General features: G+C 38.7%; 1 protein-coding gene and 1 long non-coding RNA gene across 2 annotated transcripts in view; one reads left to right on the plus strand and one right to left on the minus strand.

Annotated features, from left to right (window-relative positions):
- LOC139722048 (ankyrin repeat and IBR domain-containing protein 1-like) overlaps positions 1-27939 on the minus strand; it is a 137129-nt gene that overhangs the window by 33663 nt on the left and 75527 nt on the right. Inside the window, exons 11-16 of the mRNA XM_071633367.1 lie at positions 23970-24058; positions 23550-23680; positions 20982-21116; positions 18375-18531; positions 17701-17840; positions 15351-15590 (exon numbers count right to left, since the gene is read on the minus strand). Coding sequence (XP_071489468.1) covers positions 15351-15590; positions 17701-17840; positions 18375-18531; positions 20982-21116; positions 23550-23680; positions 23970-24058 — 892 coding nt within the window. The remainder of the gene's footprint in view (positions 1-15350; positions 15591-17700; positions 17841-18374; positions 18532-20981; positions 21117-23549; positions 23681-23969; positions 24059-27939) is intronic.
- Positions 1959-4847, plus strand: LOC139722047 (uncharacterized). Its single transcript, XR_011710259.1, has 3 exons — positions 1959-2055; positions 3572-3709; positions 4296-4847. It is a non-coding gene; the product is annotated as an uncharacterized lncRNA (long non-coding RNA).

The raw sequence follows: 27939 nt of genomic DNA on the forward strand, positions 1-27939 counted from the left end.
TCGCCCCTATTGCGAGGCGAAACCCGGGTGCCTGTTCACTGGCTAGCGAGCGTTATCGGTGCATTTCCCGCTCCCGGGATCCGCCCGGCAGCTTGTAGCTGGCACGGGTCCGCTTGATCAAGACACTAGAAGATAAGGGGCTGAACGACAGAGATGTCATTTCACTTCGGCTGGATCGGTAATAAATTTGTGAAACTCAGAAGACCTCATAGTCATACTAGTTCAGTGTGAGTAGGACCTATAACAACTGTTACAGTGTTTAGTGTTGTTAGTGTAACATTAATTGATAGAGATGTCACTTAGAGGATCTACACACACTATTGGCCTACTATTTAGTAATACTGATAGTAGGCCTAGATTAGTAATTTTGTTAGGTGTCCTATGCCACACCCTAACATTTTTCTATTAAACTAAAAGATATAGTCCTATACCGGTACTTGTAGGCCTATCAGAGTTTGCCTGAGATTTTTAATACTCACATATGTGGAGAAAGGCTACATGCAGATTCACAAAAAGGTGTATTCAGAATGCGATTGAGGTATGGTAGGTATCTTAGACCTAGACCTATGTATTTTGAGACCCATAATTTAATGACATGAAAGTAGAATAGGGCAACATAATCCAGTATACGGTAAAATAGGAATTCGCGTATTATCTACATGCAAAACACTTTATTAGCGTGCCATTTCTTAATGTGAACAGCGATTTATGTGTAATTAATAGAGAAGCACATTTCAAAAAGGAGAAATGTTGAGCCAAATTTGGGATGTCATTCATAGGCAAAAAAATTTCCAGTTATGGTAACTATACACAGCCCAGTCGCTGTACGTACGTAGCGACAGGATTCGCACAGTGTACTTACAGCGTGTGGTCGGGCTACAGCTATAATGGCAGAGAAAAAGGGCCTCGGACTAGGAGTGGTAGACGCTGTAAGTACGGTACGCTGTGCGAATCCTGTCGCTATGTACCTACGTACAGCAACTGGGCTGTGTATAGTTACCATAAGTTAACATGGAAATTTTTTTGCCTATGATTAGTATGAATGACATCCCAAATTTGGCTCAACATTTCTCCTTTTTGAAATGTGCTTCTCTATTACACATAAATCGCTGTTCACAGTAAGAAATGGCACGCTATTTGTGTTTTGCATGTAAATACGCGAATTCCTATTTTACCGTATTCTGGATTATGTTGCCCTATTCTACCTTCATGTCAAATTATGGGTCTCAAAATGTCGAAATAAGAAAGTTACGACACTCATCAGAACTGACGTTTGTTACAAATTGGCGATAGGCGAGAAATCCAATTTTACGAAACGACACTGAATGAATGAAAGTGTCAGCGAATCTGGTAACTCTCGGTTTTTACAAAATACTTTGTGGAGACTCAACTGTGTATATGTTGTCATCACAGCTATGATCGGACCAAAAACGTGAATTCACATGTTTGGTAAGGTACCAGTACCTTGTTATTGTCTCCGGTACACATGGCATTGCAAAAATGTTGATTGAAGTGTATCTATTGTGCGTACATACATAAGTGGCTAATGGCGTATATGCATTGTAGCGCAGTTCACTCAGTCTCTATAGTGTAGTGGTTAATGGTGTATGCTTTGTAGCACAGTAGGTGCTAATTGTTGAGAAAGGTCTGTCGGATATTATTGTGGGTATCTTTTGTAGAGCAACAGCCAGCATCGCATTCAAGGACCATCCTGACTAGGCAGCTCAGTGAAGCCAGTGACAGCCCCTCTGGTCAGTTGAGACCAGCCCTCCCAGCTACCCAGCTTGATGAAGCCAGTGAAATTCCCTCTCGTCAGTTTTGACCAGCTACCCAGCTCGGTGAAGCCAGTGACATCCCCTCTCATCAATTGAGACCAGCCCTCCTAGCTAACCAGCTTGATGAAGCCAGTGACATTCCCTCTCGTCAGTTTCGACCAGCTAGCCTGTACCCGGCTTGATGTCCCCTCTCATCAGTCGAGACCAGCCCTCCCAGCTTGATGAAGCCAGTGACATCCCCTCTTGCCCATTGAGACCAGCCCTTCCGTTGGTACAAAAGGTTTGTACAAACTAACTTTAATTACCTGGTACTATTTTAATACACCTAGATCCAACAACTGTTTTGAACCTGCAAATGAAAGTTAATGTTGATATTTAGTACACAAAACATCAATAAATTGAATAGATAACTCTGTGTTCTCAAACGATGCTGTTCTTATTCTTGCTGTAATTTAACTTATAACATTTTTTTTTAAAACCCAAAGCTGTGGTAGTGGTTAATAAGATTATGGTTGTCTTGATCATTACTTTTAGGGTTACAAGTTACATAGTTTGTACATTGCAGCCACATATAGGCCTACTATATGATTGTATGTGGAATTATACAGACCCCCAAATCCCTTGCATGTGGCTGGATTGAAAGACATCATAGGCCCGATATGAGGTTGTATACACAACATATAAATAAATAGGGCCTACTTTGTAGATGGGTAATTCCATGAAGTTGGGGCAGTGTCCATGTATGTAGCATCGTGATATTGACAAAATACATGTCAGCATAACTCAATATCAATTATGCTATACATTTATTGTTTGTAGGCTTTACATTTGCATTGAGGCCACACATTTTCCTGGAAATTTTGTGCCATTCAGACTCAATTTTAATGAAGTTATTAAACAATATGTAACACTGTGTCCTGGAGCATCGTGACGTGTCCACGTAGCATCGTGATATTTTAAAATTTGGTCCAAAGAGACAAATTATGGCAATGAGCTTGACCAAAATTTGATGCAATATGCATATTTACAAGGTATGAATAAGATAGCTAAATATCTCAAATTTCCTGTACACAGTTTCAATTTTAAAAGAAAATTACAAAATGTATCACGATGCTATGCGGTGTCCTTTTTTGTGTAAAACTGTGGAAAGGAGAGTTAAGATATTTAGCTATCTGACTAATCTAGTAATTATGCATATTATATCAAATTTTGGTCAAGCTAATTGCCTTAATTTGTCTTTTAGGACCAAATGTTTACTATCACGATGCTACATGGACACGTCACGATGCTACAGGACACCATTACATATCGTTTTAATAATTTCATCAAAATTGAGTCGGAATGGCACAAAATTTCCAGGAAAATGTATGGTCTCAATACAACTGCAAAGCCTATAAACAATACATGTATAGCATAATTAGTATTGAGTTATGCTAAAATGTCACACTTCGTGCCCCAACTTCACAGAATTACCCAGATGCACAATGAGAGGCTGAGGTCATCCCGACGTCATGTGCAGTGTCAACTCATCAAAAATTTGGCTAGGGTCTCTGTAGGTCTTATTTTCCTTTTTGCTATTTAAGTTCTACAGTAGACAGTCTATTTCTAACATATTTCATGGAGTTTTCTCTGTTGCATGTATGTGAGCACTACAAGATAAAGCTACCTGGTAGACTCTACACTGAAATACATGGGATAGCAAGTTCTGTGACTAAATTTACAGATTGGTGAAGAACTAACGGGACTATCCTAATTGTAAGTCCGTGTTAATGCCTTTCATTGTGTCTGATATACAGATGAACTCCAGTCCAGATGCCCCTGTGAAATGGAAAAAGGACAAGTTCATGAATGCCGTTGCCTTCTCCAATTAGTTGTGGAGGAAAATGCTACTCTGAGGAAAGGACTTGGGTCAAATTGAAGTGGATCAAAACCTGGTGAGAGTGCTGACAGATATTGATTTTATCAGAGCCTGGGCAGATGTAAGGAGATAACAGGTTACTGTAAAAGTGGATATTTTAGCGCGACTAATTTTTTGCGGTCGGCGGGGTAAGAAGAGCTTCGCATGTTTATAGTTCCGCGGAATCAAGACATCAACTACTTGAACAAATGGCGAGCAAAAATATTCGCATGCTTTTATTTTCGCGCTAGTTTCGGCTTACGCGAAATGCGTGAAAATTTCAACCAACACCGCAAGAAATTTCCACTTTTACAGTAGATGATGAAGACGTCCCTTTGGCATGCATATTAGGGAATTTTTATGTAAATATCATAAATAAAATGAGCTATTTTCATTGGACTTTCAGCATATAACATAATTGCTTTCATCAGTACTAAACTTGTCATTGCTTGAATGATAGTCTTTAAAGAGAATATTTACTATGTGTATTACTGAATAGTTAATTGAGTCTATATGAGTAGTAAAATAATTTTTCATTGTAAATGTGTAGTAGTTACTTTATTACCAACATTCAGTCATTAGATGAGAGATCAATAGAATGTGCTTGTTGGCCTCTATTGCAGTGGAACAGCTAGCATCACATCCAAGTGCCATCACAGATATCCAGGTTGTTGAAGCCAGTGACACCCCCTCTCGCCAAATAAGACTGCCTCTTCTAGGCTACGCAGCTCGGTGAGACCTGTGACATCCATCTCGCCAGTGGAAACCAGCCCTCTCTGCCACCAAGCTCAGTGAATCCAGTGACATCCCCTCTCATCAATCAGAACCAGCCCTCCCAACTACTTAGCTCCATGAAGCCAGTGACATCCCCTCTCATGTTCTTCTTTGTGGCTGGCAAATGTTTGAAAACTGAACTTGGATGACTTCAATATCATAATTATGTTGAGTGCATCCAAGTGATGGCAATGATAATAGCTCTGACACCAGTTCTTCCTGTAGGCCTACTGTCAATTTATGCCTTCATTGTGTATTATAGCAAAAGACATGTTAGTAATGAAAAAGCTGCACCTTTGTACCAGGATTGTTGGGGATTCTGATAAATGCACATTGAACATGAATAACATCAATTCCAATCATAGACTACATTCATGTGATGGCAGTGATAACTGATATGACACTACATTTACATCTCTGAACTCTCTATTTCTGTCTTTCCTGTGAGGTAACAACAAACATGTTAGTACTCAAATGTGTGAATCAGAATGAAACAGTGAATTGATTGCCTGGAAAATTTGTTCTTGCCCCATGTAGCAAGTAGGGAAAATAAATCCTGTAAACTCCTAAACTGCATGTGCGTTAAACTGTTACTGGAAACTGAAAGGGCTGCAATATCCAGGCACAAAGTGTTTTGTCCTTTTTTAGCTCACCTGAGCCGAAGGCTCAAGTGAGCTATTGCGATCGCTCTTCGTCCGGCGTCCGTCGTGCGTCGTCCGTCGTCCGTCGTGCGTAAACTTTTTACATTTTCATCTTCTTCTCGAGAACCCCATGACCGATTTTCACCAAACTTGGCAGGTAGCATCCCTAGGGGGATAGGATCTCAATTTGTTCAAATGGGCACCATGGCCCACCTGGGGGGCCCCAGGGGAGCCCAAACACCCTAAAATTAAGGAATCTTTAAAAATCTTCTTCTCTAGAACCAGAAGTGATAGGGCTTAATTGATACTATGAGTAAGTACATTGATGAATGTAGTTTCAAGTTTGTTCATGGGGGAATCAGGGGTGCCCCCCTTGGGACCCAGGGGAGGGGGGTGGGGAGGAGTCCTATTGGGGCCTAAATTGTACATTTTCATCTTCACTTTGAGATCGCCATATCTGATTTTCACCAAACTTGGTAGGTAGCATCCCTAGGGGGATAGGATCTCAATTTGTTCAAATGGGCACCATTGCCCACCTGGGGGGTCCCTAGGGGGCCAAACCCCCTAAAATTAAGGAACCTTTAAAAATCTTCTCTAGAACCAGAAGTGATAGGGCTTAGATGATACTATGAGTAAGTACATTGATGACTGTAGTTTCAAGTTTGTTCATGGGGGAATCAGGGGTGCCCCCCTTGGGACCCAGGTGAGGGGGTGGGGAGGGGTCCTAATGGGGCCTAAATTGTACATTTTCATCTTCACTTTGAGATCGCCATGTCTGATTTTCACCAAACTTGGTAGGTAGCATCCCTAGGGGGATAGGATCTCAATTTGTTCAAATGGGCACCATTGCCCACCTGGGGGTCCCTAGGGGGCCAAACCCCCTAAAATTAAGGAACCTTTAAAAATCTTCTCTCGAACCAGAAATGATAGGGCTTAGATGATACTATGAGTTAGTACATTGATGACTGTAGTTTCAAGTTTTTTTCATGGGGTTGGCGGATTCATTCCCCCCCCCCCCCCCCCCACGCCCTTAGGACCCAGGAGAGGGCTGGGGAGAAGTCCAACACTTGTAATGGAGCCTGAATTGTACATGTTCATCTTCTTCTTGAAAACCTCAAGATGAATTTCGACCAAACTTAGCAGGTAGCATCCCTAGGGGGATAGAATCTTAATTCCTTCAAATGGGCACCATGTCCCTCTTGGGGGCCCCCTAGGGGGCCCACCCCCCCCCCCCCCCACATTGAGGAATATTTAAAATCTTCTGCTCTAGAACCAGAAATGATAAAGCAAAGTTAACCATGAGTTTGAACATTGATGACTTTAGTTCCAAGTTTGTTAATTGCAGATTCAGATCCAGGACTGCCTGCCCCCTCCCCCCCCCTACCCCCCCCCCCCCCCCCCCCGAGTTGAGGGGGGGGGAGGGATCCATATGCAGACCTAAAGTTTCCAATGTTCTCAGGTAAGAGTGTGCAAGAATGCATGGAAGGTGAAATTGCGATACTCAGGTGAGCGCGTGACCCGCGGGTCTCTTGTTTTTCATTTGGTCTTTTTTCCCCCTGTGTTTCCCAGGTGTTTCAGAGGTGAAAAACTACAATTACTCCGTTACGATAAAATATTGCATCAGTGTTTTAAAGTGAACTTATGCAGGGCTGTCATGCACAACAGTGTACATCACTGAAGGGCCTTTCACACATTTCATTATTGCTCTAACTATTATTATTATTACTACTACTACTATTGTTGTTGTTGCTAATTTTTTATTACTATCATCATCTTCATAATGATTATTATCCTCATCATTTATGTGATCACTGATATCATGCCATGTGTTACATTCAAGTGGCACAGCAGGTCCTACACAGTAGCATTGTCCATCAGCATTTTGGAAGACACTTTTTCAGCACAAAATTTTGTGATAACTCTATCAAATCACATTATTATGAGGACAATATTTTTGTGGTAAATGGAGTTTGTGCCCTTGTAATATTCATTGCATCTATATTTTGTGGCCAAAAAAAAAAAGTATGAATTTTGATAAACAAATGTGTTGGAAGTGCTTCAAACAAGATGTTCAGTTTTCATTCACATAGATATAAAAATACATTGTAATATACATTTTGGTAGGTCCCTACATGATGTTCTACTGATATAATTGTATATGCTCAAACCCTAAACCAATTGTGTTTTGACAATGCAATATGTAGAAGGTCTCCACACTGAAATAGTATAGTGTTCTTTGTACTTGAAGTCATTAACCCTGTGACATTGATTCTTGGACTTTCACTTCAATATTTTTTCCCTGCAAATGTACAAGTTATTTGAAAGTGGTTGCATTTGTAAGGTTCTTTTAATTTACATGTTATACATTGTAGTATTATTATCATAATTGTTCAATATGATAGGAGTATAATGTGTAGATGCCCAAATTGACTAATGACAGAATGCTGAGCAGTTTCTTTTTTCTTTTTTTTTTCTGCAAATGATTACCTTACCTGTGTCAATTGGCAATCTTTGCTATACAATTATTTCTATTATGACATTTTATATTTAAAAGATATAGGCCTACATGCAAGTAGCCAGCACAGATTTGTTATCTCTACATTGTATATCACATCACATTACTGTGAGAGCAGTTTCTAAATACATGTAGCACATTTGCAATTAGAACCTGTGCTCATGATGCAACACCAAATGCAAATATACATGCAAAGATAAAAGAAAATGTAAGGTCAGTGTACCCTGGTACACACAACTTCTAATGTAGGTCCCATGTACACATGCAATTTATATGTGCACATGAAATTTGTATTTATGCATGGTAGTATAACGTAAGTGTAGGGATTTATTTTGAACCTTTTATTATAAGTGTATCCCCCCTTCTTTTATTACAGGTACCACCCCTCTACACATAAATACGTCAACCCACACATACAGTAGTACCGGTATTCACATCCACATGCATCCACACACCCCACCTACAATTGTATCACAGACACACCACATATCACATGACATTTTCCACTCTTTCACTTCTCACCCATTGTTCCCTGTAATACTGAAATCATGCCTAAATCACCCAAGCCTGCACATCATTTACATATTATTATGAATATTTAGTTTTAACCTTTGTTTCTTTATTTGCATGTTTTGTTATGTTGATTTTGTGTATGCATATTTATGTAACAACCCACATTTACATGTAAACCCATGCCAAATTATGTGAAGAATAAACTGGCTACAAGTTAGTTAGCCAGGGGACTCCTTCCAAGTAACACATGTGTGCTGCCCTAGTTTGCTTTTAGTGTGATGAGTGCTAGAGAGCCAAGTGAACCCTAGCCCTACATAAGTAATGTGTTAGATTTAAATTCACTGAAATATCACAACAAGATATTACCTGTGTATACAGGCCTAATTGTTAAGCGTCAATTTACCAATGAGAAAAAAATGTGTTCTGATGATAAAAACCCAATCAGGGTTCTAGATAAAACTGAGTGAATGTTGTTGACCTATGTGGAAATAATTGACTTGAACAGATTATTCCTTGTGTCTTGATTTTCTCCTTGTATAGGTGAACAAGACATTGCATCATGCATGGTTGCATTGTACATACGATAAATAAGAAAATGTATAAGATAGCCTCAGAAATTGTTGGATTGGTTATTAGACTATTACAGGTGTCACATTATTCAGTCTAGAAGACTGAAAATGATCTGATTCCCAACATTTTTGTGTGTATCTGTGAAATAATTCCAATTAACCCTATTTATACAGAAAATAGGTAAGGCCTAAGCCACACCAATGACCAACTTTCTAACCTAGTATGTGCATGTGTCAATTGTGAAGAAAATCATCCACAATAAATGTTACAACTATTAAAGTCACATGAAATTACAAATACATGACAAGTTGTACCGGTAATAAAAATGAACTATTGGTTAGTTCCAATGCAAGTTTAGATATAACATTGTACCGGATACTTCGAATTCTCTGGCCTACTCGGTACTTGTGTTTCAAATCTTTGAAGAAAAAAAAAATGGGTTTGCCATGAAGATTGCATTGAATTGCATGTACATGTAATAACACAACCCGTTTGTGTTTCATGTAATAATTACATGAATTGTAAATTATTGTAAATTGAGATTTCGTTGATTTTTTTTTTCTACGTAGCCCGACCAGACGCCGTGCGAAGCACGGCAGTTACTGCGTACATGGTACCGACCTAGCGCTGGGCCGGCTGTGTCCGTCCTTACCCGGAAAAGTTTCTATGTACGTACACGCACAGCCCAGTCGCTGTACATAATAGCCCGCCCGGCGTCTGGTCGGGCTACGTATTACTTTACCGCATTCACCTATCCCGCTTTCGGTACTTCTCAACGAAGAATCTTGTAATAAATGGAGTTTGATGGCTTTTAGGATACGTAGCCTACCGAGTCTTCTGACGATAGAACTAGCTCTCATAATATCTTGGAAGAAGGACATGTGAATCTGAAAAGGAGGAGTCCTTTGATTTTAGGTTAGCGCTCTCATCAAATGAAAACACGCAAGATCGTACAGCAGCTCGAGCTTAGAAGCACTAGCACTGGACACTGTGTATGATGATGCAAGTGAAGTGCGGCCAGCGCTCGCCGCGCCCATAGCACAGCCAGCCGTAGAGCTAGCCACAATTGCTCTACGTATAACTACTAGTAGTTCCGCAGCTCACTCGGCATGTTGGCTTGATTTCGCTGTAAGTTGGCTTGATGTTCGCAGTCAACAAGCAGTATTCCGCAATTCAAATACGTATCGCCATCGTATCGAAGGGTCTTTTTCCAGAAAAGTATGTTTTGTTTTTCGCTTTTTAAAACATTTGAGAAGATTCCGATTTCCAAGATATTTTCACACATGTTAAGTTACATATCTACCTTTCATTTTATACCCAAAGCACCTTCTCTTTCGCATGTTTTGCACAACCGAACACTCATCCCCAGTCCCTTTAACCCTTTTATCCCGCAACATCGCTAAACAGTGACAACAATGAAACTTTAAAACAGAAAGAGCTTAAAGCCACTGTTTACCAGTGGGAGTAGTGATTCAAATAATGTTTAAATTACACATTTTATGCATACAACTATGGTTCAAATGTATCACAAAACATCCTACCCTTTCTATACAAATTTGGCAATATTATAAAAGCTGCAAATTTACGGATATGTTACTCTTTTTCTCAATAAACCATAACTGTACGGAGTTAATTCTAGAAATGATTTTAATAAAACGTTTGCTCTTTGCAACTGATTGACAAATTGCCCTACATCGACGCAATAAGCACTGAATTGATCAGTGTTTTAGTAGTAGCCATGATTAAAAAAATCATGGGCATACATACTCGAGCAGGATTCAAACCTACAACCTCCTGATCTCCGGACAGGCGTCATCTCCACTAGACTACCGAGCTTCTGCCTGACAGTAAGTGCTGGTTGTAATCCTTATAGCATGCAGCGGGTACTGCATAATTATTCAAATTCATGAAATTCTTCCGTCGAGATGTTCTCATTGCAACTGACTGACAAAATCAACTGATTTGTCAATCAGTTGCAATGAAAACATCTTGCCCTAGCAATCCTTAAAGTTACTCTAAAACAGCCAAGTGTCACCGTGATTTGATTAATGTTCTGTTGTTAGGTTGAGTAGATTTCAATCTCATACAACTAAGCTGCACACACAAAAAAAATCAATCAAGGGCCACACAAATAATAGTGAGGAAAACATATGACACACTGTTGGCTGATTTGTTCAAAAGTCTTATCTTAAATGGATGACACTCGACAAGCATTTTGAGTTCAGTTGCATTATGATGATATATAAATGCGTTCATAACTTAGCACCTTCTTCCCTTCAGGTACAATTAGTTAAACCTGATGATGTACATGAACATCACATATGACAAATAGACAGTGGAAGTCAATGTGTGCCAAGATTTTGCTCTGACATTTTGACAATCAGTTGCAATAAAAACTACTCACTGCAAGAATTCATTAATTTAAATAAAATGTGTAACAAAATTTTTCTTGTTAGTGGACAGCATCGCATTCTTCACGTTCTACTCTGTAACCCTTGTTGCTTACTTTATTAGCATAAGACCGGGTAAAAACAAGGAAAAGTAGAAATTACGCGGTGTGTAAAATATGTCCCCGCCGGAAGTAGCATTTAGTAGCAAAATGTACAATATAGGTAAAAAGATCAAGGTCAAAGGTGAAAGAAGTCAAGGGTCAAAATTCTATGTAGAAGTTTTGAAGCCCTCACCTAGTGCCATCACATAAAGCAAACGGAATCGAAATCGGGTTAGAAATGGCGAAGGAGTAGCATTTGGTAGCAAAATGTACAATACAGGTCAAAAATCAAGGTCAAAGGTCAAAGAAGTCAAAGGTCAAAATTCTGTGTAGAAATTTTGAAGCCCTCACTTAGTGCCATCACTTAAAGCAAACGGAATTGAAATCGGGTAACAAATGGCGAAGGAGTAGCATTTTGTAGCAAAATGTAAAATATAGGTCAAAAATCAAGGTCAAAGGTCAAAGAAGTCAAAGGTCAAAATTCTGCGTTGAAGTTTTGAAGCCCTCACCTAGTGCCATCACATAAAGCAAACGGAATCGAAATCGGGTTAGAAATGGCGAAGGAGTAGCATTTTGTAGCCAATGTACAATATAGGTCAAAAATCAAGGGCAAAGGTCAAAGAAGTCAAAGGTCAAAATTCTGTGTAGAAGTTTTGAAGCCCTCACCTAGTGCCATCATATAAAGCAAACGGAATCAAAATCGGGATAGAAATGGCGAAGGAGTAGCATTTTGAAGCAAAATGTACAATATAGGTCAAAGGTCAAGGTCAAAGGTCACAACTGAAATTCTGTATAGAAGTTTCAAAGCTCCCATGTAGTGCTATCATATAAAGCAAACAGAATCAAAATCGGGTTAGAAATGGCGAAGGAGTAGCATTTTGAACATTTTGATCACACACGGACGCACGGACAGACGGACACACGGACACACGGACACACGGACACACACACGTACGGAGCCCGTTTCATAGTCCCCTGCTCGAACTCGTTCGGCGGGGACAAAAACACTTAAAACAAGAAAGTTTAAATTCCAAAAAAGAGAGCTGTACTTTCAAATGCTTGTGGGTACAAACACTCACGATCAAAGGTCATACATGGAGGTCAAGTAAAAACATAAGGTATAACTTTTTTCTCTCTATCTTGGAAATGGCTGAAGGTATCTTCATAAAACCTATATATGTATTGCCTGACAATGAGTCTCTTGGGAGTTATGAGGAATCACATCAAAGGTCAAGGGTCAAAGGTTAAGGGTCAAAGGTCAGGTTGAATGCTTACATGACACTATTCAATGCTGAAATTACACTTTTTTTCTCCAAGCCTTGGAAATGACCAAATGTTTCTTTCTAATTTTGTGCAGATTTAATTCAGGAAGTTCCATGTAATCTTTCTCCACTCTAAGATAAACATATGCTGTAAGACTCACAGGTGCCAAGTTCACAATGCAACGATGATAACCCTTGCAACGAAAGACCCTGGTACTTATTAGGTTTATATCTGGAGAATTTTGTTTTCCAATCATCCACATTCTGACATTTACAACGGCAAGCTGATACATGGCCATCATGGCTATGAAAATCAGGGTAAAAGATGAAATTTAAAATGCTACATTTGAAAGTGAAAATGGTCCTAAAGCAAAGATTGTCACAGTTTGATTTTGTTAATGTTACAGCCCTCTTTAGGACTTTATCGAGCTTCACAGGTATGATGCTTGCTATATCAAAACACTTCCACACGCACACAGGTTATTTTCTCTTATTTTGTATCTAAGGTACTGTTTGTGCAAATGTGTTAAAATTTCATATGCATATAGAACTTGACCAGACAAATGTATCTCAAGATAATTTCAAGTTCATTTATGGCCCCTCTGGGAATACAAATGAATGTGATACCCCCTTTTTTAATGTGATGAGCAAAAGCAATCAATATAGGATCCTGCACATCACCTTTAGAAGTCGCCTCAGTGACGACTTTAAATCTAGGTTAATTTTTTCCTTTGGCTTTTTTTTCTAAGTGAAGATGAAATTTCATATATAATATAAAGTCAACAAACTCTTATCTCACACCTCAGGTTTGTTTCAAGACGTTTCATACTTTATAAATCATCATACTGCAAATCTTCTGTACAAATTTGATTTGAATTTAATCTATAAAAAAATTGGGGAAAACATGGAATGGAACCATCTGATTCATACTGCAGATACTGAAAGATATGGTTGTACTTCATCTAGGACATTGCTCCCCCTCTCAGATGTCAATGATTTGTTTAAAAAAGAATTGAGCTAGAAATTTTGTGTGCAAAGTCTATGAGAAAATTCTGTTTTTCAAATATTGAGGTTTGAGTTATCGTTGATTGTGAGATGACATCTGGTGATCATTACTTCTGCATTCAGATTGCTACAGATGACTTAATTTGTCAGCAATGACGAATTCAAATCTAGCCAGAAGTAGCAGTTGTGGTAGTAGTAGTAGTAGTAGTAGTAGTAGTAGTAGTAGTAGCATCATTACTACATTACATATATTGATGGTATATGTGATAATTATAATTTGATGTTGTTAACTCATTACTGCATCATTAGCATATGACTGGTTTTTCCTATGTTCTGACATTAATTTCATTATGTGTAGGTAGCATTTTGTTGGTTTCTGTATTTCATTTGCTCCAATAAGTTTTCTTATAATTATATTATTATTATTACTGTTACTATTTTTATAATTATTACCATTATCGTTATCACCATCATTATTATCATTACTGTCATTATCATTGAAAGAAAGAGAATATTTAGCAGAGGGGTGAAGGTTGAGGTGTAAATTTTCTTCATTTGTCTCCTACAACAAATGAAATTAGTATTATTGCAACTAATGATCTATAATTTATAGTATTGGTTGAGATGAGGATTCAGCTTAAAACTTTTTTTTAGATACTTCGAAACCATTTTATTAAGTGCTCCAGAGCATACAATTCTATTAAAGATAATTCAGAGTCTATTTGACGAAAATCAGTTTGGAAATGGCCCCACCTTCTATTCGGATCACTTTGTTTTGGATATTTCATACATTTCAAAACCAATTTTTCATCAAATAAACGGAAAGGGACTGTACAGTTCTGGTTGAGGTGAGGATTTAGCTTTTGACATTTTGCGAGATATTCAGAAACCACTCTATGAGATGTCAAAGAGCATGCTATTCTAAGGGGAATCAAAAGTTTAATTGATGAAAACCCGTCTTGAAATGGCTGAGATATCCAAAAACAAGGTGAAACAAAGAGATCCTATTTAAAGGCATGGCCTGTCGCCTTTTATCATTATCACTTTTTTTATATCTCAGCCATTTGAAAACCAATTTTCACCAAATAACTGTTGAATCCTTTTCGAAATTACAAGCTCTTTCATATTTCATAAGAGGTTTCTCATTATCTCACTTAGGAATGTTATAAACTTAAATCCTCATCTCAACCAGTACTGTACAGTCCCTTTAACTGAATTCCTCTTAGAATAATATGTTCTTCCATGTCATAAGAACCATCTCATAAAAATCATCATCAAAAAATGTTGGAAACCTGAAGCCCTGGCCCAACCGAAACTGTACCCTCCCTTTAAAAACAAATTTAGCAATTTAATATTCTCTTGCTTTCATGAACGCCTTGTCCACCTTGGGCTACTGAAACATAACAATGTCAGAATTTAGGAGCTTGGGTATTTGTTTCAAGTTCATTGTGTCACTGCCGGCAAGCAGGGACAGCCTGGTGGTAGTGTCACTGCCCAGAAAGCAGTAGACGACAGGTTCTAGTCCCATGGTTCCTTTTTCCAACATGTTTGTTAAATTACAGATCAGCAGTTGCGATCTTACAAATTTCTTTTGTAGAGGGAGATAAATTAAAGAAAATTCACATCTCATTATTACCATCATTATTATTTGGCCTATGATATCATTTGTGTGTGTGTTGGTCTAGGCTATGTACAGTAAACAGTGTAAGCCTGCTTAATACAGATATATTTGATAGTATCATTAACCCGTTGAGGACAGGCTGATTTTGCTGCAACACGCATTTCCCATAGACCCCTGCCCGAGTATACTCGGGACTTGTCCTCAACGGGTTAAGCATGATCTTTATAAGCACAGTGAAATGATCCTACAGAGCATGAAAACATACGAGGTTGTGATTCAAACGTACTTCCCCATCAGAATCATCATCCCATGTTTGGTAGGACCATGAGGAGCTGGTCCTCCTCCTCCTAGAGGGAGAGTCAGGGGAGACATCCGGTGGGAGGAAGCCCTTGCTGACAGCTGACAGGAACTCATAGCGCTTCCTCTTGGCTAGCTGGGCAGCTTGGATTACCTTGACTCTTGGTGTTCTCAAGTAGTTCCTTGCAACCATCTGAGACAGAGTCTCAGATGATTCCTCAAGCTCATTCTAAGTGACAATAATGAGACAGGAGAGAACAAGACAATATGATCTGATAATATGATCCATTTAGTGTGACACTACATGACATAATGCACTCAACTTCACTACATTCAATTCAATATCCAGATACAAGATAAAATTCTATGATACAATACAGCACAGTACGGTATGATACATTACATCAAAATATTGTGCATTATAATCAGAACAAATCATTTAAAATTGGTTAAATTGCTCTTACGAATGAGGAGAGACAGAAATAGTAAATGCAGGTTACATGATTTTCAAAATGAGGATATTTATAACTTTTATTTTATTAAACAAAGACATGTGGATGTGGAGGAAGGAACTGGTGCTAGACTTTACAGAACATGAACCAGAATTGTACTTGTTCAAAAATAACAATTGCAAAGGTTGCGAAAGCTGGTCAAATGGGAATGCAAAATTTTGGCAAGCAAATTTTGCACCACAGAGTGTGGACATTAGTCTTCATCTGTGTCATACTGTCTGAAGCTGGAACAGACTGATTGATTTTGCACATTCACCTTGAGCCCCTGTGTCCAACTGCAAGATTTTTATATAAATTGCCTCCAGACTAAATTTATGGTCTATGCATTGAGAAAAATATGAATAACTCAAACAAATAATACAAATGAATAAAGAAGTGCATTCCTTGTTGCAAAGTATAAAGACACATTGGTCTTCATATCAACATGGATTCAATAAGGAAGTCTCTGATATTCTCAGTCTTATTTCATTGTACATTGCAATTATAGATTAACCCTACATAGCCCCGGCCATTTTGAATTTCTCATTATTTTTGTTTTAAATTCATGTACTTCTTTTTTTTGGTCATTGTTTCTGTTCATCTAAAATAGTTGATGATAGCTAAAAGGAATGTTATCTGAGAAGAACATTCATCTGACACTTCTTGTAAAACACCTATATCGCATACATGAAAGTCATTGGAACTGTGCCATTTTTGCTGACAGTGGTCATGAAAATACGCTACATCTCTGCAAGGATAACCCGCTTTTCATGAATAAGGTCTCAAAATGTGCACAAGATGTGAGAGAAAAAAAGTCATGAAATTTCAGTGAAAAATTTTTGCATTCTGAAATTATTGCAAACAAGGAAAAGTAGAAATTACGCAGTGCGTAATACATGTCCCCGCCGGAAGTAGCATTTTGTAGTAAAATGTACAATACAGGTAAAAAAATCAAGGTCAAAGGTCAAAGAAGTCAAAGGTCAAAATTCTGTGTAGAAGTTTTGAAGCCCTCAACTAGTGCCATCACATAAAGCAAACGGAATCGAAATCGGGTTAGAAATGGCGAAGGAGTAGCATTTTGTAGCAAAATGTACAATATAGGTCAAAGGTCAAGGTCAAAGGTCACAACTGAAATTCTGTGTAGAAGTTTCAAAGCTCCCATGTAGTGCTATCATATAAAGCAAACAGAATCAAAATTGGCTCATAAATGACAGAGAAGTAGCAAATTGAAGATTTTGATCACACACGGACGCACACACAGACGGACAGACGGACACACGGACACACACATGTACGGAGCCCGTTTCATAGTCCCGTGCTCGAACTCGCGGACAAAAAATGTGGAGCTCATTGTACTCTGTAACTCAAAACCCTTTACTGTATTCAGTGTAGCCCACAATTTGATTGACAAATACCGCTCTGCTGCATTTGACACAACCTGCATTTGATATTCTTTCTTAACCCTTTAGCAACTGAAGATTCCATATATAATGGGCTTTGGCTCCCTAGAAGGTACAGCAATATTACTCTCATTCAGACAACTTTCTAAATTATGTACAATAGCTAAATGAATGTTTATTTTCGGTCTATTATAAATCATGTTTATTTGAAAGCCTATTAAGATTTTACCAAGGGAATGGTGTGTCACAGAAGTAATTTTGACATACTTGTGTTGACCTTTGACCTCTTTCAAATTATGTAATTATATATTCTATATGAAAACAATAAAAGTGGTAAAATATAAAACTAAAAAAAAGCAGACTGGCTGTTTCTGGCATTTTAGGGAGTAATGAGACGGGCAGTTTCGGGCAATTCAGTTACCACTGGGTTAAAGTCTTTCATACGCACTTGCATGAACTCAAAGATCTGTTTGCTGCCCCCACTGTCCTCCAGATAATAACCATAGGGATAAGAGAACTTGAGTATGTGTCTTGCTGCCAGGAGTTCTTGGATGGCTTCTAGGATGAACTGAGTCTCTTCTCTAGATGCTGCAAATACAAAGCAAACAAGAAATGAGATAGAACCATCCCAATTCCCCTTACTACTGTATATAAAATATGTCTGCAATGCAAGTGGCAAACACATTTTCCTGATACTTCATTTGGAATGTCATTTATATCTTTGATTTACAGATGAAAGTTTTCATGTCCATATGATTATTGATTCATACAATGTGTTGGACATCATGATGAATTGCAAATAATGTCTGCACTTAACATGAGCTTGTTCTGAAGAAGATATTCCTACTATTGCCTGTCTGCCTATTGCATGTTGACAAGCACTAGTTTCTTATTGCTCCTCAAACTATCAGAGTTTGGTGCCAGATATCTGTGAGTGAGAAGGATACATAATGATAATGAACTCCATGTCCCTGTCTAATAAACAGCCATGACTAACACACTCACATGTGACATGTTGCATTTCCATTGCTGGAATGGTAACTTCATTTTTGCCATTGCTGCTCTTATTTTCATCTTGCAGTAGTTGCACAATATTTCTGATACAATGGCCAGGTTTTTTACCTTTGGCTTCCGAATGGCATGCCAGTTTCCGCATCTTGCCGGGTGCTTTCCTGAGCAGTGGTTCCTCCAACTTGAAGCTGTTCTCATGGTTACGGAAACGGGTGTAGTAGTGGAGGAAGCGATTCAGCTCCTGCATCTCTTTGTTCCTCTTATCAGCCTGAAACAGTGGATGCAAAACAAAGAGAGCTTTAATTTGATTTAAGCAACTGTAAACATTTCCACAAAATATACCCAACATACTTAAAGTGCAATTCCACAGCATTTTTAAGTTTACTTTAACAAATAAATGGAATTTTACTTCACATATAGGTATGAGGTGGTATCATCACTTCTCCCAATTTGAAAGACATTAGTGAAAACAGGAGAAAATTTAAAGAGGAAACTGCCCTATAACTTAGTCTACTCATCAACAATCACAACCGCGTCTCCTACATACAGCAGTCAATTGCAAGTTTCTGAATATGTGGACATGGTTCATAAAGTTCATTTGCATAACATTACCATTAGCTTCCTTGTATCTGCAAATGAAGACTTTCTTTTTTTTTTGTCTTTACAGAGCAGGAAAGCAAGTTGTTTATAATCTTGTACAAGAATTGATGCAAAGGAAGATAAGGAGGATTGCTGAAGTCTTGTAACACTTGTTTGATCATGTTGTTATTTCATTGTACAAAATGTATACAAGTCATCACCTTGCTTCTAGTGAAAAACAGAATATGATTTGTATTACTCCAATCCTAGATGATGACAAGTTGGGATAAGTTGTTGTTAAATTCTGGTGCAACAAATTTCTGCAACAAGCTTGATAGCATGGTGCTCTTTGTCAATGATGGTTTGGATCATTTTAATAGGATTGAAACATGTTAGCATCACATGTATGATAAACCTAGTGGCAAGATTTTACTTACTTCAACTACTAATTCTGCATGATCAAAATGAAGAGGACAAATAACAGATTACGAATGACAGCTTCTAACCTTTCAATACAAAATGCATAATACACAACTTCAAGTTTACCCTAACTAGGCCACGGGGGGGGGGCCTCCGAGGCCCCCTCGACGTTCCGCGCGATGTATCACAATCGCAAAAAGCTATCGCCGCGACGTTTCACGACTTTTTTCTTTCCAGTCTTCCGCATCTTTTGACACCGAATTTGCGACGCCCGGGCGCGCGGTTCCGAAGTTGCGCATAAATATGTACATGCATGTCAGACAAAAAATTGCTCAAAAACGTGAATTCGTGTACAATTTCAATGCAAACTGTGCTTACAGGCAAATTTCATAAAAGCATGATCATTTTGGTGTTTTATTGATTAAAATCAATGAATAACATATTTTCTTGGTCGGAGCGATGTCGCGGACAAATTTCAACGAAAAAACAATGAAAAACATAAAGTCGAAAAACAAAGAAATATATAAGAAATTCAAAAAACAATAAAATACTTAAGAATTTTTTCTGATATCAAAATTTTTTTTATTACATTTGCTAAGGACACTAAAAAGAATATTTACACAAAAAAGTGCCTGTTTCGAGCTTTATTTTGTGATTTATACCAGATTGTCTGATTTCATGCATCATTATGCATAAATTAGCATAATTTAGCATAAATTATAATTTTTTGAAAAATTAACTTCAAGATATTTTAGATTACATCATAGGCAATGTGTGTGCCAATTTTCGTTGTGATCACGCGGTCGACGGCCGAGATCTGGAGGGGGGGCCTGGGAGCCCCCCCCCCTGCATATTTTGAACAAGTTAAAGCCTTACAATCGTGGCAAGTGGTTTGTGCGGCACGGAGACGAACGCAACACGCTGCCTCCCCCATTCTGTATCAAATGTACTGTAGTGACCCCGAATGAGAATAGCGCTGGCTCAATGGGTCAGCGAACAACACTCTAGACTACAAGAGTTCTGTGCTACAAATCTCCTGACCCAAAATGGCTGAGCGAGCCACGAGAGCTTCCGAATGGACGCACACTCTCAGTGCGCATGCGCATGAAGAGAGGCCAAAAGAACCACGCGTCTTCTGGCCTCTCGAGGATCCTCCAATCACCGCAGCTCGCAGTCACAGTGTTTGTGTATGATGCGTACACACACACGCACACACACACACACGTGTCTCAGTGGCAGCATTGTCCCACACGTTTATGGATAAACATATGAGTGTAAAGCAATGGTATAGCACAATTCCAGAACCTAGGAATTTGTTTTTGAGCTGCTTAGCGCAAAAAATTAATCGCTAAAAAAATAATCACTAAAAAATATATACATCGTATGTTTCCAGTATCTGATTTCAAATAAGGAAATGGTGCTCTGTACAATCACTAACAGTCTACTGTCTTTTCTTATCATGGCTGAGTTTTGACAAAGTTAGATCTAGACTTGGCTTTTATCATTGTGGCAGTAAATGACAACAGCTCTCCCAGCATGTACGCTGACATATTTGTGCAAATATTTCAAATGACACTGATCAGAGATGGTAACACAGCTTGGGGAAAAAATAAGTACCAATCCTACATTCTCTGCTGAATATTTTCATGATGGAGAGTTAATTCCTGTCTGAGGAGAATGCTGGCAAAGCAGTCACATCTTTGTGACATTTTTACTGACCTCTGACATTAATGCTTCTGTCTTCTCTTCCACCTTCTGGACAACTTCATAGCGATTGCACCTAAAATAACCTCCAGTCTCTGAGCTGTGTTTACTCCAGACCTCAAGGCACACCCAACAAAAGTCATGTTTACACTGGAAAGGAAACAATTGGCACAGTGAAAAATTCCATTCTTTCCCCTATGTGTAACTACCACCATCTACATGTTAACACCAGTAGTGACAAAAAGGACAAGATATATATATTTTTTTCTCTCTCACATACATGTATTTCCAACACCATCCACCTTAATCATGCCTATACTAGAGGGGAGGCATTAGTATACAAAAATTAATCCAAGGTAAAAGAACACCTATCAAGGAATATCTACATATTCTGAAATACTGCACAAAATATGACATGACTGTACCCCTACCACAGGAGTAGCCTTTTATTCAAAGCCCTCACACTGTTGTTAGCACTGAGAGTTATTGCTTTAGGTAAGAGCACAAAACCCCAAGACAAACACTTTAGCGAGGGGATTGTTGAAATCTGAGATTGTCATTATTATTTATGACCAGGAGAAAACCTTGGTATCTGGCACACAATTCCCACTGACTAATTTAGCCACAGTATGATCTTGTATTCTAAACCATAGGCCGTAAATGTGAAACATACATGCATACACTTCTTTGTAGGGTGTTCTGCATATTGGTTGTGATCTTTGTTACCAAAATGCTGGTAGAAAATTTGGTAATTCAAAGGAGTAAGTTGAGAAATTCAGCCAGATTTCTAAAGGCCCTGTCACTAGATCTTGGCTCTCACTGGTGGCTTGAATAATCTCACCTAAAGACCTTCTGCTTGCTCCCTCTGTAATCACTACAATGGGAGAGCCTTTGACAAAGACTACTAGAGAAGAAACATACACAAGCAACATTTTGCAGACGGGCAGTAGCCATAACAAGAGACCCGGGGGTCTCGCGCTCACCGGAGTATCGCAAGTTCACCTTCCATGCAGACTCTTACCTGAGAACATTGGAAACTTAGGGAGGGGAAGCTTGAGAGCTGGGGGCAAGGTGTCCATTTTCATATTCCATCACACCGGTAAAAATACCTGCCAAGTACCTTGTATTTTATAGAATGTTGGACTATGAATTTAAGAAAAAAAAAGACTTAAAGCTCTATCACTTCTGATTCTAGAGAAGAACATTATTGAATATTCCTTAATTCAGGAGGTTTGGGCCCCCTGGGGCCCTCAAGGAAAGCATGACGTCCATTCAAAGACTTTGAGATCCTATCCCCTCAGGAATGCTACTTGCCAAGTTTGGTGAAAATCCATTATGTTGCTTTCACCAAGAAGATGAAAATGTACAATTTAGGTCCGCTTTTTGACCCCCCCCCCCCCCCCACAACTCACGGGGGGGGGGGGGGGGGGGGGGGGGGGAACAGCAATGGATCTGCAATGAACAAACTTGGAACTACAGTTATCAATATACAAACTCATAGTAAAGATGCTTTATTAATTCTGGTTCTAGAGGAGAAGAATTCCTTAATGTGGGAGAGGGGGGGGGGGGGGATTGGGTCCCCTAGGGGAGTATGGTGCCCTGTGGAACTAATTGAGATCTTAACCCCCTGGCATGCTACCTGCCAAGTTTGATGAATATTCATCATGGGGTTTTCAAGAAGAATATGAAAATGTACAATTTATATTAGACCCATCCCACCCCACCCCACTGGGTCGGGGGGGGGGGGGGGGGCACCCCTGACTCTGCCATGAATAAATTTTAAACAACCATCATCAATATACTGACTGATTGTTTTAACTTAGCTCAATCACTTCTGGTTCTACAGAAAATCTTGAAAGATTCCTTCCTTTGGGTGGTTGGGCCCACCTGGGAAGGAATTGAAATTTTATACCCCTAGGGATACTACCTGCTAAGTTTGGTGAAAATTCACCATGGGGTTTTCAAGAAGTTCCAGATGAAAATGTACAATTTGGGCCACATTAGGACCCCTCCCCTGATTCCAAAGAGGGGCACCCCTAATTCTGCCATGAACAAACTTGAAACTACAGTCATCAAAGTGCTATTTAAAACTCATACTATTAACTTAGCTCCATCACTTTTGCTTCTAGAGAAGGCAGATTTTTTAATAAAGATTCCTTTATTTGTTTGTTTGTTTGTTGTTGTTGTTGTTTTTTTTTTCTTTTTTGTGGTGGGGGGGGGGGGGGGGGATTGGGGCCAGGAGGGGCATGGTGCCCATTTGAACAAACCGAGATCCTATCCCCCTAGGGATGCTACCTGCCATATTTGGTGAAAATCAGTCATGGGGTTCTCAACAAGAAGATGAAAATGCAAAAAGTTTACATGTGACACACAACACACAACGCTAAAAACAGCATAGATCATTCTCATTCCTGTAAATGCTCCATTAATATCAGTATCATCTTTGTCATTGTCATTACCATAACAAAATCATCACTCTCATCTGCATCCATATCAGCATCACCACAACTTTCATGACCATCATCACTCCCATCAAATCTCTGTTCAATCATGTAACACATTACTGAAGTCAAGTCTTCTTACCTTAGTACATTTCATATGGTTGCATCCTTCATTTTTCTGGATGGGAGAATGGCACTTAGGGCATGGTTTGGAGTTTGTTATAAGCCACAAGCAGTTTGCAGCACTTTCTGTCTCTTCATCTGTCTTGCTCACTGCAAATATTTGTGTAAACATTACATATCACAATTATTCAGTTATTAAGGCTTCAGTCTTGCTTAAAATGCTATTAACATTACTGTAATAATTCTGAATCTTTCATCACTTTGCAATTTCCTGTTATATTCATGAAAACACATACACAAAATACGGAAGTCTACCACAATTTATCATTTTGGTATATACGCCACAAATTGAATCAAGCAAAGTGCAAATCAATTTAATATAGCAACAAACCAACAATTGCGTCAAGGACACATCCCACTGCTTTCAGACAGGACTCACATTTTTCTGGCTGAATCTCAGCAATCTTCTCACTCCATTTCTTCCAGTTCTCACAGCTGCATGGGTCATGAGGTTCACCAGAACAATCCCTGTGAAGAAAAGAAAGGAACTCATGTGATTATCACATTACGAAGAGCAATGGGGGACAGGGCACAAATTCATCCACCTTACAGGTAACAACAAATCAGAAACTAATTGGTGAGGAGGCTCTTTAAAAGAGAAAATTGCCTATGCCATGGCAATGTGTTAGAAGGCAAACAATACACATGTGACCCACGACAACAGTTTCAGGCAATAGTCGCAAGAGAAAATTCCCTCCCATGCAGGGTACACAGATTTTGACCATTATTTTTGCCAATTTGCTGATAATTACATAAAAAGAAAACTTACAATACTCTCAAAAGTGTGCTCGTAGTAAATATGACAGCAAATACAAGAAAGTTGACTCAAAGGACAGCAAAGGAGAGGAAAGGAGCGGTCATAAATGACTAATTTTCAAATACGAAACACATATTCGCGTTAAGACTGCACCATGAATGGCTGTGGGTGCCACGAGGTAAGAAGTCATGTTTTTTTTTTTTAATAATATAATAAACACCATCGCACAATGCAACACGTACATGGCTTGGAAAAAATAGTAACAACAACAGAACAACAGGAAGCGTGACCTTGGCCAGCTCAAGCAATTTTTCTGCCTTCAGGGTCCTCAATGACGAAAAAAACAAACAAAAACATAATGAAAACGTGACTTGTAAAGATCGGATGTTAATACGAATGCACCACCCGCTCCTGTTTCGTGCACACATGGGCATGGCGTGTGGATGCGATTGGGGAATACGTACACCATACACACGTACACCTGCAGGCTCACAATAAACGTATGTGCCATCTTGGAAGACGTATTGGTACACAAACCCGAGTGAAAATCATGGTGTATGTCGGCTCCATACACTGAGTTCAGAGGAAGGTGCGCTGGGATTTTGATTCTCTCAGTGAGCCAATCAGAAGGTGCTGTGATTGCTAGAGGCTTAATCTTGATTGGCAACATCGCACAGATGAGTGTTTCTCACCTCGCATCGCAGCTCGGACATTGTCTTTGAGCAAGAGGCGAATTGTCAAAGCCCGTTTTCTCAAAATTTTGTCAGGCTAACAAATTAAAAAGTGCATCATATTTCACTTTATATGTAACCATACAGTGCTAGAGAATACAAGTGTTTTATATCAATGCAAAGCTTAGGAAATGGGAAATGTGATTCAATGAAAAAATGAATGTTCAAAATTCCTGACTTTTGCCCGAAACCTTTGTTCTGGTCACATATGTAATAATCCAAAAATATGCAATTATATGAACACTAGTCATGGATGGAAAGTTAGTTTTAGAGATGAAAGTTACATTGTGGCTGGGCTACCTTCCTGGTGAATGAGTAATGTTACCTCGAGGCAGACTTAGACATACAATGTAGAATATTCCTCCTTTGTGCAAAGAAAAGGTGGATACCGGAGTAGAAGACAACTGTCAAATTAATATGAACACTATGCATGTAGATTATGCGACAACTGCATGGAATGACTTGTGTCATATGAAAGTGATTGACTTTGTAACATATTGATTAGAATGCAAATACATGCATTGTCATTCTGAGCAATATTTCACATATAACTACAATACTCTACCACAAACAACTACTTGTACATGGAAAACAAACATATGTGCATTATTTGGCTGTCACAATGGACTTGAAAACATCAACCCAGCAAATTACTGAGCAATGCATGTTGTGAAATGCAATATGTCTACCCTCTTTCTCTATGCCTTTCTTCCTCCTTTCTAAAAAATATATATAAGGAGTACATCCTATCGTCTGTTAAAACTAAGAATAGTATGGCTGCTGCATGCATTGTGGGCTGGCTTATGACAATTTCCTACAGTTTCCAGTCATGCCTATAACATTTAAACTGTCACTCTCCATCTAAAATAAATCTCCATGCTACTTTTTCATACCATGGACCTACTACACACATATGGACTATTTATGAACAGAGGTCTTTCTTTGATCCGACCTGCATCGCCGCCACCTGATTATGTGCATCTTGATGAGTATATTTACATGTTTGGACAATGACAATTGTGTAATCGTTCATCGTCACTGACAAAATAACCATTTCCCTCATTTTGATTTATTTCGCTGAGGTGTCTTTTCAGACTTAACTGCCTTTGGAAAATCAACAATGATGGGGAGCAGCAAACCTCAAATCATGACAAATTTCGTGTCACAAAATTAGTAATTACTGTAGTGGATGCTCGTGGACGCGCTTGTAACGCTGCTTAATGGTAAGACATACATGTCGTCTACAATTACTGTCCATGTTTACTCTGAAAAAATGTGTGAAAAATGGGAAAAATTAGATTACATATTACAACCAACCTGCCGAAATATTTGCTTTCTCTCGTAAAGTATGTGCATTTCGCAAATGAAATTAACTGAGCGATGATTTCCCAATGTATACTACAACTGCACATGCATTTTTCTCGATTTAAGAGAGTTATTATCTTCTGCACATGTAGTTTTTAGATATCTCAAAGTGCCATCTTGTTTTTACTCCAGGCTGGCTGTTGGTGATGCACGATGAGGTCAAACAAGGAAAGCATCTTCAAAATGTTATTGTGACCCTTTTCACAGAAACAGGTTTTTGAATTAATAAGCAATGAATGCCCATGTGTGGTAGGTCCATGGTCATACATGGTTATCATATCCTTCTCAGTCTGAGGATGTCAAAAGAATACTACTATTCCAGAGAACTCCAGAGACTAGTGACATGAGTCTCCCTCTTGCTGTGAAAATGCAATTTCCTTTCAAATCTTAATTGCCTTTTGGATTGATACTTCATTTTTATTTCATAAAAGGTCTAAGTCTCACTGAATGAGTAGGCATCTGTTTCATATTTTTCAAAGGCAAAATTACAGCCTCATATCAGCAAATAAAACAGTTAACACTAAATATTTGAAAAATACAATAATATACTGCACTAACGTCCTTCAACTGGATAATATACATGTATTTGCAGGATCAAATCAGACACAGATGGCCACAATGGTCTAAACTCTCATCATCAGCAACCTGTCTGTACACAATAGCAATGAGATGGCAGTGGTGCTGATAATAGAGGGATATCTCACGCAAGACAGATTCATGCATTTGCTTTCCGTCAACTACAGTAAAACAAGGTTTCCATTCTAATGATGCATGCAACACAAGGTAAGAATGTACCCCATTACTGAAGTTCAGTGCAGCTTTCAAATACATTTTCTGGTAGTGGTTTACAGATATGTACAATGTCATGCTTTTCTATTTTTATCTGGCTGTCTTGGTTTTGCATATCTTGTCTAGATTATTGCAATACCCTGCTCAATGGCATCACAAATAAGAATATGGTTTACCTTCAATCCTGGCAGAACAAAGCTGCCAGACTTGTCAACATGAGACCTAAACACACACAAACTTCCCCCCATTATTGCTAAACAACACTGGCATAGAAACTCCCTAAGAATCCAGTATAAAATGTTAACCACTGTTTTTAAATCCATTCATAAAGAAACCCAAAATATGTTAATGAACTATTTCATACCCATGAATCTACATATCACTTATGATCTCGCAGCAAACTTCCCTAGTTATTCCAATGACCCACAAAAGGGCTGGAGATCGTTCCTTTTTTGTACATCACCCCCAAACTTTGTGATTCATTACCCACCCACCCACCCCCACCCCCCCCCCCCACACACACACACACTGGTAAATAAACCATCTACATGTTGTAATTCATCATTTTAGAAATATCTAAAATCCCATTTACTTCAGAAATGTTAGATATGATATTTCACACAATCGTTTCTGCTTATTTGTATATACAGTGTAAGTTTATCATGTCTGATATATTGTTATATAGGTATAAGCGATTTGTACCCTTT

This window comes from Diadema antillarum, unplaced genomic scaffold (assembly GCF_040938485.1).
Source record: "Diadema antillarum isolate AM-2024a unplaced genomic scaffold, OU_Dant_1.0 scf00000156, whole genome shotgun sequence".
Classification (NCBI taxonomy): domain Eukaryota; kingdom Metazoa; phylum Echinodermata; class Echinoidea; order Diadematoida; family Diadematidae; genus Diadema; species Diadema antillarum.